This window comes from Pseudozyma flocculosa, assembly GCF_000417875.1.
Source record: "Pseudozyma flocculosa PF-1 unplaced genomic scaffold scaffold00025, whole genome shotgun sequence".
In the NCBI taxonomy this organism is placed as follows: Eukaryota; Fungi; Basidiomycota; class Ustilaginomycetes; order Ustilaginales; family Ustilaginaceae; genus Pseudozyma; species Pseudozyma flocculosa.
In genome coordinates this window covers 180076-191906 of record NW_006920893.1, presented here as the reverse complement: position 1 = coordinate 191906, position 11831 = coordinate 180076, and the positions used below count along the sequence as shown (strand labels likewise).

At 62.0% G+C, this 11831-nt stretch overlaps 4 protein-coding genes across 4 annotated transcripts in view; 2 read left to right on the top strand and 2 right to left on the bottom strand.

Moving 5' to 3' along the window:
• Positions 1-1542, bottom strand: part of PFL1_06310 (uncharacterized protein) — a gene marked incomplete at both ends in the record, with an annotated part of 2648 nt that extends 1106 nt beyond the window's left edge. Inside the window, 2 exons of the mRNA XM_007883851.1 lie at positions 20-995; positions 1097-1542. Coding sequence (XP_007882042.1) covers positions 20-995; positions 1097-1542 — 1422 coding nt within the window. The remainder of the gene's footprint in view (positions 1-19; positions 996-1096) is intronic.
• A 772-nt stretch (positions 1543-2314) lies between these two features.
• PFL1_06309 (uncharacterized protein) lies at positions 2315-4195 on the bottom strand (the record flags this gene model as incomplete). The annotated part of the gene is made up of 8 exons (XM_007883850.1): positions 2315-2454; positions 2562-2636; positions 2721-2734; positions 2826-3103; positions 3197-3248; positions 3343-3432; positions 3510-3671; positions 3777-4195. 8 exons carry the CDS (start codon positions 4193-4195, stop codon positions 2315-2317), a joined length of 1230 nt encoding a protein of 409 aa, XP_007882041.1.
• Positions 4196-5630: 1435 nt separating this feature from the next.
• PFL1_06308 (uncharacterized protein) lies at positions 5631-7999 on the top strand (the record flags this gene model as incomplete). Its single annotated transcript, XM_007883849.1, has 6 exons — positions 5631-6272; positions 6394-6697; positions 6793-7292; positions 7378-7533; positions 7630-7746; positions 7838-7999. The coding sequence occupies 6 exons, from the start codon at positions 5631-5633 to the stop codon at positions 7997-7999; spliced, it is 1881 nt and encodes a 626-aa protein (XP_007882040.1).
• Positions 8000-8877: 878 nt separating this feature from the next.
• On the top strand, positions 8878-11228 carry PFL1_06307 (uncharacterized protein; the record flags this gene model as incomplete). The annotated part of the gene is made up of 6 exons (XM_007883848.1): positions 8878-9540; positions 9664-9967; positions 10058-10530; positions 10632-10775; positions 10862-10978; positions 11067-11228. 6 exons carry the CDS (start codon positions 8878-8880, stop codon positions 11226-11228), a joined length of 1863 nt encoding a protein of 620 aa, XP_007882039.1.
• Between the last annotated feature and the right edge of the window lie 603 nt (positions 11229-11831).

The window sequence follows — 11831 nt, the reverse complement described above, 5'->3', positions numbered from 1 at the left end:
ACATGGGAGCGCTCAGCACGCCCTGCTTGAGCCGGGCCTCGGGCGGCGCCCTTCCCGCATTCTCGCGGCGGATGGCGAGGTTGAGGCGGTTAAAGTAGCGCACCACGGGCACCGTGGCGAGGATGCCGATGCCGAGCGGCAGAAAGGCGAGGCCCACCTGTCCCGCCGTGAAGCCGTAGGTGGCGCCAAAGACGACGGGGAAGGCCTCGAAGAAGATGAACAGGACCGCATACGCAAACGACGTCCATGCCGCCGCGTACGCGAGCGGCAGCTCGGTCAGCAACATCTTGAACGGCCGCGAGACGTGCGTCGTCAGTACACCGCGCACCGTTAGCCGCTGCGAGTCCAGCGTGGCTAGCAGCTCGCGCTCGTAGATGCTGCGCGGCGCTTCCACCTTTTCGGTTGTCGCCGTGCCGCTGCCGCTGCCGCTGCGGTGCTCGCGAAGCAGTCGAAGCGCCTTGCGCTTGAGCAGTACAGGTCGATACGTCTCGCGCTGCACCAAGACGACGCACAGGGTAGAGACGCCGCCGAGGATAGTCAGGAGCCAATAGATCCATCTCCACCGGTGCGACTCTGGATTCTCGCCCGCGAGAAATCCGCCGCAGAGCGGGCCGAGGACGGGCCCGCCGAACGCGGCGCACGTGTAGATGAACATGGGCCAGAGGCGCTGGGCAGGCGGCCAGACGTCGCTGATGGTGGCGCCCGAGTTGGACTGCGGGCTGGCGCCGCACAGGCCGACAAAGAAGCGGCAGACGAGGAGCGAGGTGTAGCTGGGCGAGAGGGCGCAGCCGATGTTGAAGAGCGTGTAGCCCGGCAGCGAGACGAGGTTGACCGTCAGCCGGCCGTACGTCTCGGACAGCGGCGCCCAGATGGGCGGTCCGATGGCCAGGCCGATCATGTAGACGGTCAGGATCAGCGACTGGTGGAAGGGCGTCACTGAGAACTGGTGGGCGTATTGGTGTGCTGCCCCCGTTGCTATCGAGGAGGTGAGCGTGCTGTCGTACCGACGTCGTAGGACCGGAAGGTGACTGTCTGTGAGCAGGGGTGCGGCAGCGAGCGAGCATCGTAGGCCCGGATTCGGCGCGTCCGCACTCACGCGGTGCAGTAGATGAGGCACACCAACGCCGTCGTGGCCCACTTCCGGCTGTCTTTCCACTTGGTCGGATCCTCGTCGTCGTCCAGAGTGAGTTTCCACTCTTCCTCTTCCTCCTCCTGCTGCTCTCCGCTCCGCGACTTCTTTTCCGCTGATCCGAGGACGGGCGAAGCGACACGGGTGATCTCGCCGCTCTGAGGCTGAAACCGCGTCTCGTCCCCGTTGTCGTCCTCGTCATCGATCGGCCGACGACCGCTAAACGGCACCTCGTCCACGTCCGCCTTTAGTCGCTTCGGTATCGGTGGCAGATCGAGGTCGAGAGCATGCGCGTGCGCGTGCAGGTTGGCGTGGCTAGTAGACGGCGTATTGAGCTTTGTCGCCGTCGCAGAGTGTAGATCGTGCTGTGACCGGAACGAGGTCGAGCTCGTACGACGTGGTGGATCCGTCATGGTGAGTCTGCGCGGCGGTGGAACGAGGCGGTGTGATGGATGGTGAAGACCATGAAGACAGTGAAGGAAGATGCGAGAGCGGGAGGGAGCGGAGGCAGCTATGGACCTTGCTGAGACAAGACTCCGGCACCAGCATGTCGAACTCACTCGCTGCCGCCGGCTACCGGTAGGCTTCGAATCTCGTACCGGGTCGGTGTCGACGGGCATGCCGTACCGGCCCTGACCTCCTGCCATCATGCACCGCGGAATCCTTGCCTTCCAGTCCACGCCGAACCGCCGGACCGCACCAGGTCGAGAACAAGGATGTAGTACTGTCCGCTGCACGACGAACCTCGACCCTGCCTGGCTGCCCTTCTCAACGTCCTGCCGTTGCAGACGTACATACTGTACATAGGCCGACCGACCGATATCGATGAGGTGCCGAAGCATTGCGCCGCTTTCAACACGCGGCAGCTGCGTCCTGGCGTTTTGACAGCTCGGCCTGGCCTGGCCTAGCTACGGTCGGTAGCCTTCGTTCGCTCGCTCCCTCGCTTCCAGCAGCGCCTTTCGGAGAATTTCGGGCCGGCAGAAGTTTTGCCGTCCCGTGCCGTTGGGCCTTCCCTTGCCAAAGGCATAAGCAAGCTGAGACGAGCGAGCAGATCCATTGAGCATTCTACAGACCATCATGCTTCAGCACGGAGTAGGCACGCGAGCAAGCACGGTCGGCGCAGACACCGTAGTTTCGAAGGTTTTGCTGTTTCCGATGTACCACGCTGTTCTATACAGGCCCGATCTAGAGGAGAACCAAGGCAATGGCGGCGAGCGCGACGACGGCTACGGACGCCATCGGACCCGAAACGGTCAGGGCGGCGTCGGTGTAGGTGCGCAGGTACTCGATCTCCCACCGTGCGTCCCTGAACGCTTGCGGATTCTCTGTAACATCGCAGGTCGAAAAGCGAGACCAGCTTCGTGTCAGCGATGACCGCCTTCGAGCAGACATACAGCTGGGGACTGGGTGAGATCGAACGACCATGGCTCACCTCGCACAAACTGCTCGCAGGTCACGTTGCGGTTGGCGGCCGCGCAGCCACTTGTACCAAACGTCTCGCCAGCCCCTGCATCGAGCGGCGAAGAGAAGAAGATAGGGTATCAGCAAGGCAGTGCCACAGCTCCGTCTCGAAGAGGAACAAGGTACCCACAGTCGCCGCAGAAACTGTGTCGGTCGAAGCGTAAAGAAACGAGCAACATCGACTCAGTCAGCTTCTGCACAGCCCATCATAGAATCCAACGCTCGCTCGACTCACGTCAGGTTGATGATGATCTCGTGCTCCTCAAAGTAGTTCTCCATCTGGCAGACGCCCTCGTCTGAGCTTCCCGTCAGCGCGGCGGGCGAGGCGGTGGCATTGGCAATGTTAGGGAAGAAGGCGGCGGGCTGACCCCATTTGTCCAGCTCGGACCGGTCCGCACCCGTCGCGTTGGCGTTGGTCACGACGTACTTGGGCGCTGACCCGTCGGCCCCTGCTGCCACCGCTGCGGGCAGAGACGAGATGGGAGTCGTCGCTGGCCAGAACCACACCGAGATCTGCGTGGTCGATGCGAGCACGAGTTGGAACGATCCGTCGGTCAGCCTTCGCACGGAAGCGGAGAGGAGAGGCTGCTTCGCGTCTTTACTCACGCCCTCGCCACCGGCTCGCGTATCCCTCCGCATGGCGTACCATCCTCCGCCGCTGTCACGATCAAGAAGGAGGCGAAGGAGCGTCTGGTCAGGATCGTTCGGGTCGCCCGAAGAACCACCGCCTCTGTGCGGTTCTGCGAACTCACTTTTGGTTGAAACCCGGGCCAAACGTGTTGTCCTCGCTGAAGCGCACCGAGCAACCCGGCTGATACGAGCAGTCGCTCTTGTCAGTCACTCTGCAGAGCCGGCAATACGCAAAGGATGGAAGGTGAGCAATCGTCTCGGATCCTCGCGAATGTGAGCGCCGACTTACCCGGTGTGCAGCTCAGACGTGCCAGGCGTGATGTGGCAACCGTGCAGAGTGTGAAGACTGGCCAAGTTGCGAGGCCCTTGGTCGTTTGCGCCCTCGAGGATGTCAATCTCTCCGCCCGCAGGCCACCGATCGGTCGTACAGGTCCAGAATGCCGGCCATGTCCTAAGGTCGGCGGCGGCAGCGGGCAAGAGGAAGGAAGCGGCCACACCTTAGGTCAGCTCAGAACACTCCATGCTGCCACGGAACGAAGCGAAGCCAGCGACTCACCCGCAGCCCTGGGGCATCCAGTGGAAGCGCGCGACGAGGATACCATCGCCCATCTTTCGCTTGCTGTGGATGCGGACGCTCTGTCTGGCCTCGCCGAGGCGGCGGATGACGGTGTTGCTGTCGGCCTTCATGACAAAGTGGCCGCGCTCGTTGACAAACGAGAGGCCGGCCGACTTGGCACGGTCCTGCGTCACGTAGTCGACGGCGCCGAGCGTGGGGTCGTCGTAGCTCCACCAGTTGAAGGCTTCGAAGAAGTCGTTGCCGCTCAGATCCTCCCGCAGCGTGAAGTTGCGGGCGCTGGCTACTACGGCCAGCGACGGGAGCAGGAGGGCGACCAGGCAGGACAGTCTTGACAGCGAGAGGCTGACGTTGCGCTGCGAATGGGTCCCTGACCGGCGGGTGGCGGCGTGGTGAGACATGGCGGAACGCAGGTTCTCTATGGTGCGAATCGGTCGTGGCGGTGGGGTAGTATGTCGCGTCGGCCGAGGTAGATGGCGAAGGCTGGAGCGAGGCTGCGACGACGGGTGCGCAGGGGGTATCAATGATGTTGCGAGCGTCTATATGGAAGTCTATGGTGTGGAAGGAAAGGAAGACGGGGTGAGCGAGCTTGAAGGGCAGCAAGGCAACCGTAGATCGGAGGGACAGGACCAGGCGGGAAAGACAAGAGGAGCGGCTGCCGAGTCGCTTGGCAAAGCTTCCAAAGCCTTGGCAAGACCCTCGAGGGGGTCCGCATGTCGAGGAAGTCGTGGCGTGGCGAGACGAGCGAGGGCGGGGCGGGTCCTGCATGCGTCAAAAGGGGAAAGCGGGAAGCAGCCATCACATCTGCGACACGCTCGACGTCGAGCCAGGCCCGACCCCCTCGACACCGGGCGTTTGCCACCGCCGCCACGAGGAGCCCGGCCGGCCGGGAGCCAAAGATAGAAGCACGAGCGGAGAAACGGGCTGCCGCGTGCAGATCGCCCCGACGGCGGAGGGCAAGGAAGGCATGAAAATCTTGGGTCGGCGTCTGGGGGACGGGAAAGGCATCGAGGCCGGGCCAAGAAAACTTCTTAAGGCCGCCGCTGCGAGGCTCGCTTGGCGTACTCGAGCACCGCCTCGTCGTCGTCGTCGGCGGGCGCGCTCGTGCTTTGGGAAAGAAGCGCGATGGTCCATCGTATCTTAGCCACGAGACACGCGGGCTGAGCAAGGTGACGGTGGCGACGCCGGACAGGTACCGGTACCGCGCAGCGCAACGGACAGGTGGGGGGGCCTAGGCACCCCAGGTGGCGGCCGCGCGGGAAGCAGGCGCAGCGACGGGACGCCTTCTGCTGCGCCCTGGCCCGGACACAAGGGCGCTCGCTGGTGCCTGACGCAAGTTCGGGCTGCCAGGCAAGGTGGAGGGCAGAAGCTAAGGGCCCTTTGGCAAGACAGCCGGCCGAGAAGAGTGAGTGCGCAAAGCGGCGTGGGCGCAAGCCTGGGCCGGTGTTGGTCTCGAAGCTCGCGTGGGCGTGGGCTGAGGGCCGCTGCGGGACCCTGCAGCTGCTGCTTCTTTCCAGGCGCAGCAGCGAGCCAGCACCGTCGAGACCAACACTCCACCACCACCGCCGCCACCGCCGCCGCCACCACCACCACCATCGCCGCCTTCCACTCTGGCTTTCCCTCTTGTCTCCCGCTCACTCCTCGTCTTTGAGAGAGACCTTGCCACGACACCCAACAGGTCTTTGCCCTTCCTCATCGTCCGTGCTCAAAGGGCCCGCCCAGCCGTGCGCTCTGCTTCGACTCGTCGGCGTCTAAAAGGGGGGCTGCTTCCGCCGACGAGTCTAGCTTTCGCCCTTGCCTGCCCAGCATCCTCTTCGGCATCAGCTTTTGTCGGTCATGTCCAGCACACCTTCAAAGCCGCAGGAGGGCTGCGCTTCGACGAGATGCCAAAAGGAGTGCTCGCCACTCCTGGCCTCCTCATCTGTGAGACCTGTCGTCATCCGTTCGGATGACGATCCCCCGCCTCCCCCCAAAAAACTGCCCAGCTTTGTCGCACACGGCTCGCATTGGACCTTTTACGACACAATCAACGTTGGCGTGGCTGCCGACGACGACTATGTCGCCTATATCAGCACCGCCAAAGGAGATCAGTCCGACGCTTCGCCCGACGCAGGCAACAGAGTTGGCGGGGCGATCGCAGATACCGCCGCGCAGCTCATCATACCGGACAAAGACACGACAGATGTCGTCATCCAGACGCCATGCCACCTTCATCACCTCCTGGGACACGCCGAGGCCATCGCTGGCACCGGCCATCATTGCACGCTCTGGCTGTGTCTTGGCACCGGGTCCTTCGAGCTGTTCTTTGAGGACGAGTATCGCGGAAAGGCGCCAGAGCAACTTGGTAGGCAGCCCGAGTTTGTCACCATATCGATCTCCTTCCTCTCCGAGGGCCGCTTTCACGAAGTGACGTTATGCGCAAGCGGATCTTCGACATACAAGAGCTTCAAGAACAAGGGGAAGACCGTTCCGGTCAAAGTGGGTAGCCGCACGTCGTTGACTTGTCTCGGTATTCTGCCGGCAAGCCATAAGATGCCTACGAGCTGCCAGTCCATGTCACAAGCACTGAAACCTTCCCTTTCACGTTGAACGCTCCCAGCTGCGGTGGAAGTTTGACAGCATTGACTCGACGCTGCAGCGGCTGCTCCATGAGGCCTCCAAGAAGAACATCATCGCGCACCTTGCCGTGACCGGTCACTCGAGCATGCCCTTCACGGAACGACAAATTGCCTTGCATCCTGGTGCTCCGAGCACCGACAAGCTTCTGATGACTGTCAGCAAGCTCATGACGGCAGACGAAGCGTCGCTCGTCAGGCTAAAGGCGATGCAGGACAACCCTTTGGATGAGACCCTTGTCGCCAGCAAGAGCCTTTTGTCGCAGCGTTGCGACTACTTTCGAGCCAGTGGGTGCTACCCTGGCCAAGCATTGGCAACTATGCTGTCCAATCCTTCTCACCGGTATGCACATGCTTGGCTTTGCTGTCGGATCTGCTCTCAGTGTTTCAATCTCAGTTCAGCGAGGCCCGCACGCTGTCGCAGAGCCAGAACGCGTCCATTCAGCCAGCGAAGGTGTCCGTTGAGGCCAGGTCGACCGGTCATGAAGCCAAGGAGGCCGTAATCCTGGATCAGCATGAAGGGACGAGCCTGCAACAGGAAGATGCTTCGTGCCCACCGCTTTCGAGGGAAGAGGCGTCAACTCGCCACAGCCCTTGCGATAACCCCGCAGATGGAGATTCCGCCTCGCGAGGGGCGCCGTCTTTCGAGACCGCTGTCGAAAGCGCCGCCGACGGCGCCACCGCAGAAGCACAGCGAGCGGGTCAAGGGGATCCGGTCCATGTCCCGCAAAAGCGTCGGCGCGCCTCAGTGGGCGAGCGGGACGGCGACGAAGCCGGATCTGCCTCGTCAGCAGTTCCGGGTCGCAATTCTCCTCTTCCACAGCCTGTCATTGAACTATTCGATGTCGACCCCGTCACGTTGCAGGCGTTGGTATTCTATCTGGTGAGTCTTCTGGCATCGTTGGCCTGGCCGATGAGGTGCGCGCTGCTGAAACAATGGGGCGCCTCTGCCCCTCGAGACGCCATAGTATACAGGTACTTGCATGTTCAGGTCACAGAAGCACGGCCAGGTGGTCTTGAAGCAGGCGCGAGCCTATTGGGAAGGCATCAAGCTCTCCAAATCTCCCTGGAGCGACGGCATGCGGCTCTGCGACGCCGAGAAAATGTACCAGGCGGCGGACATGGTGAGAGTTCGCGCCAAGGTCGACTTGGATGGAAGCCGCCGGATTCGCCGACTCGACGCCTGACGTCTTCCGCATTATCGGTACGAGACCCAACAGTACGGTCAGAAAGGCCTTCAGATCCTCGCAAAGCATCACGTCATTTCCGAGCTCGAGGTCTCGACGGCCTTCAAGGGGCTCTTCGCAAACAAGCTCGCACAGCTGTACGACGAGATGGTGAGCGCTCAGGACACGGAGCTTGGCGTCACCACATCATGTCTGAGCTCACTTCCTTACATCTTCCCTCGACGCTGCTGCTCCTGTCCAGCGCCAGGCCTACATCGACTTCTGCGTCGAGCACTTCAGCGAAATCTCGAAGCTCGACTCGTACCATGAGACGATGGCCGAGATCTTCTCGGGAACCTACCCGCCGAGCGCAGCCAAGTCTCTGCAGGCGATCATCACTCGGGTCACTACCAATCCGACGTAGCCAACGCACCTCTAGCGCTCCTCCGGGTGCTCTTCATCGTCACCCAGCGAGCGCAAGACACGGCGACGCCAAAACGACCCGCGACAACACAGGGGCTGCGCACGAAGACAGACTCGAGGCGACAAACACCACGCGGCGATATGCACGCTGCACAAAGCAGAATCACACCCGAGCACGACTGCCGACGTCTGCTGCGAGCTCGACTGACCGCAGCGCCGCAGAACCTACGTGCGCAGAATCCCGTCGCAACAGCATGAACGCGCAAACAGGCCGCGAGCAGAGCCCCGCCGCGACGAAGAAGACCGAGATGCCTGTACCGAAACCCAGCATGTCCGCGAGCGAAGCAGTTTCGGCTCGATGAGCAGCCATTCTCATTTGCCTCGGCGAGCGTGACGAAGCGGTCCCGTCCAATGTCCAGGGCGCGGCCGATGCCGCTGGCGATAGGAGCTTGACGGCAGTATCGCGACTAGCGACTGCGAGCGGGCTGTCTTGCACCCGGCAGGTCTGTCGGGAGAGGCAGTTTGAGATCCGGCCGGAAGAACCCAGCCCGTGATCTCGGAGGTGCTTGCTGACGGTGGGGACGGGCGGGGCGGTGGGACCTCGCAGCCCTCGATTTTTGTTCTTCTGCCTTCATCTTCTTGCCTCGGCGCTTTCTCCTCTCTCCCTACCCATCTCTCGTGTCCCTTCCGGTCCCTCTTGTACCATCTTCCTGATCTCCCTCATCCGTCCGTGAACTTCGCTCTTGGGAGACTGCCCAGCCCGTCCAACCTTCACCGCCTATCCCTGTCTCGACAGCGACACACCCAGCACAACCGTACTGCACGTCGCTTGCTTTTGTGACATATCGACAGCACCGACTGTACTAAATCTCCACCGCCATGTCCGCCTCCTCGAGTTCCGAAGGGCAGTCCAACAAAGGCCGCAACTGCAGAGCCGATCGCTCCGAATCGCTGCCCAATTCGATCGTCGCTGCCACCGTCATCCGCTCCGAGGGCACGCCGTGCGGCCCTCCTGCTGCGCTTCCACCGTTCGTCGACTATGGCACCCACTGGGTGCTCAGCGACACGCTCAACTTCGGAGTCATGGCAGACAAATCATGCACCTCGGCCGCCGAAGAGAACGTGGGCGAGCAAACGGACGGTTCAGTCGATGAGGATGCCAACGACGACGCGTCGGAAACAAGCGAAAGTCAGCTGTCTGCGAAAGAAGAGGCATCGACAAGCCCAGCCCAGCTCAGAAACTTCGCTCACGCCGAAACGCACGGCGATCTCCACCATCTGCTGGGCCATCCTCTCAAGATGTTCGGCACTGGACGGCACTGCAGGCTCTCGATGAGCCTTCGCAGCGGAGACATTTGGCTCACGTACAAGGGCGGCTTCGGCAGGTCCGCACCCAAGGAGCTCGGCGAGCCTGCCAAGCACGCTAGCCTTGCGCTGTCTTTCCTCTCCGACGGCTGCTTCCACACCTACTCCTGCTGCGCTGCCGGAGAAGATGTCCTCAGGCGAAACGACCACGAGAAGCGCCACAAACTGCCGGGAAGTGTGAGTGGCACGGGCCTGGGTTTTGAGCTCCGGACGCCGCCAGCGTGCCCTTCTTGGAAGGAAGGTAAAGCCTCGAGCTGACTGATCTCCGCTGCCCGCGTCCACCGTGGTGCGCATCCGTAGCTGCTTTGGGAACTTGAGTCGATTCCCTCGGCGCTGCAGCGGCTGCTTCATGAAGCATCCCAGCGGAACGTCGTGGTTCAACTCGCCGTCACTGGTCACCGCGTGGCGCCATCCAGCACGCGCTTGCTTGCCCTGCACCCACCGCCGCCCAGCACCGACCGACTGCTGCTGGCCGCTGCCAAGCTCGTTGCAGTGGACGAGACCAATCTGGTGATTCTCAAGGCCATGCAAGACAATCCCAAGGACAAGAGGATCATCGCCAGCAAGGCCCTGCTGAAGCAGCATTGCGAGTACTTTGAGGCCAGTGAGTTGCACATCGAATTGCGCGTTCCTCCTCGCCGCGGCGGTCAAGCGTAGCTCACGCGCATGCTGCGGCCATCTTGACCATCTTTAGTGTTTGAGTCGCAGTTCAGCGAGGGTCGCCAGCTTGCAGCAGCAGATGCCGACGTGAATCGCCAGCAATCTCAAGCCTCGGCACAAGGCGAGGAGCCGGCGCCGGCCGGACGCGACAGCGAGCAACCAGTAGCGGACGCGACACAAGAGGAGGCCTCGACCTCGCCGACCGTTGAGGGAGGAGAGAGTCAGCGTTCCGAGAGCGCGACTGACGAACCCAAAAAGCAATGCGCCGACCCTGTGCGGTCGGACTCGTGCAAGCTCGCCGCCGACGCAATACCAAGCAAGAGAGCACGTCCCGTCAGCGAGGTGCAATGCTCGACAAAGCGACGGCGCTCTTCTCATGGCGATGAGAATAGCGACGGTGCGGCCCCTTTTGCAAGCGCAGGATTGACGGCAAGTCACCTCTCGCTGCCCGTCATCGAGCTCCACGACGTCGACCCCCTGTCGCTGCAGGCCCTGGTCTTCTACCTGGTGAGACTTCCCTTTACCTCCCAGTGCCTACTTGCTCAGCCGCTGAGAGGAGCCCGCTGAACGCGATCGTATCCTCGTGATCACCGCCAACTGCTCCGCAGTATACTGGAACCTGCATGTTCTGGTCGGACAAGAGGGGCCAGACCATCATCTCTGAGACCGAGGCTTACCCTGGCGGGCCCGACTTCACCCGATCGCCTTGGAGCAGCGGCATGCAGCCTTGCAGCGCCGAGAAGATGTACCAGGTGGCGGACATGGCGAGCATGCACGCCCGTGAGCTGAGCGTCGTAAGCGTCCTAATCTCGAACCTTGTGGTCTCTCGCTGGGTCAGTACGGCAACGAGTCGCTCCAGTCGCGTGCGCGAGAGCACCTGATCAGCGAGCTCGACGTCCAGACCGCGTGGAAGAACCTCTTCTCGAGCAAACTCGCGCAGCTGTACGACGAAGTCGTGAGTGGCACCGACCGCCTTGTCGTGGTGTCGTCCCCGAAAGCAGAGAACCTTGCTCTGACCTTGGCTTCTGACCTACTACAAACAGCAAGAAGACTACATCGACTTTTGCGTCGAGCACTTTGATGAGATATCAGAGCTCGAGTCGTTCGAGCACACCGTGTCTGAGCTCATCTCTGGAACGTACCCGCCATCCGCGGCCAAGATCCTTCGGACGGTCATGGCTCGCATCAGCAAGAGAGACAGGTGAAAGTGTCATGCACCACGTCGTGCTTGTCTCGCCGTCTAAGCGCTTAAAGAGCAGTACGGTCAAACGCCGCCCAGGAGGCGCCGAGCTCCCACGCAACGGACTGCGCATGGCGACATGCGATTCGCTCAAAAAGCAAGTGGGTCGCAAAGCGCCCGCGCCATGGTATCGATGTCGGCCGCGAAGTCGCTCTCCGAGCGTAGCAGCACCCGTTCCGTCATTAAAACTCAATCGCACACACGAGGCGAGCAGCGGGGCAGCGTAGCTCTGCGTCGCAGAGAGATGTAGAACGAGGACGAGGCGAGATGCATGTAGTCGCCAGTCGAGCTGTGCCCATGGAGCGAGAATCAATGCCGTACCGATGCGCATTCGCGGTGTGCGTGGCTGTTGCGCATGCTTTTACCTCGTGGCGCCGCTGATGGACCGCAGGCCTGTGCATCGCTGTATATGCTGGTGCGCTCGAGCGAGGTGCAGCGACGGGTAGCAGGTAGCGAGAGCGGGTGGCAAGGGCAAAGGGATCGATCCGTGGCTACGTTCGTCAAGGGCGGCCATGCACTCCGTGTGGACAAGCCCACAGCATGGGGCCGATCGAGATGCCTAGATTGA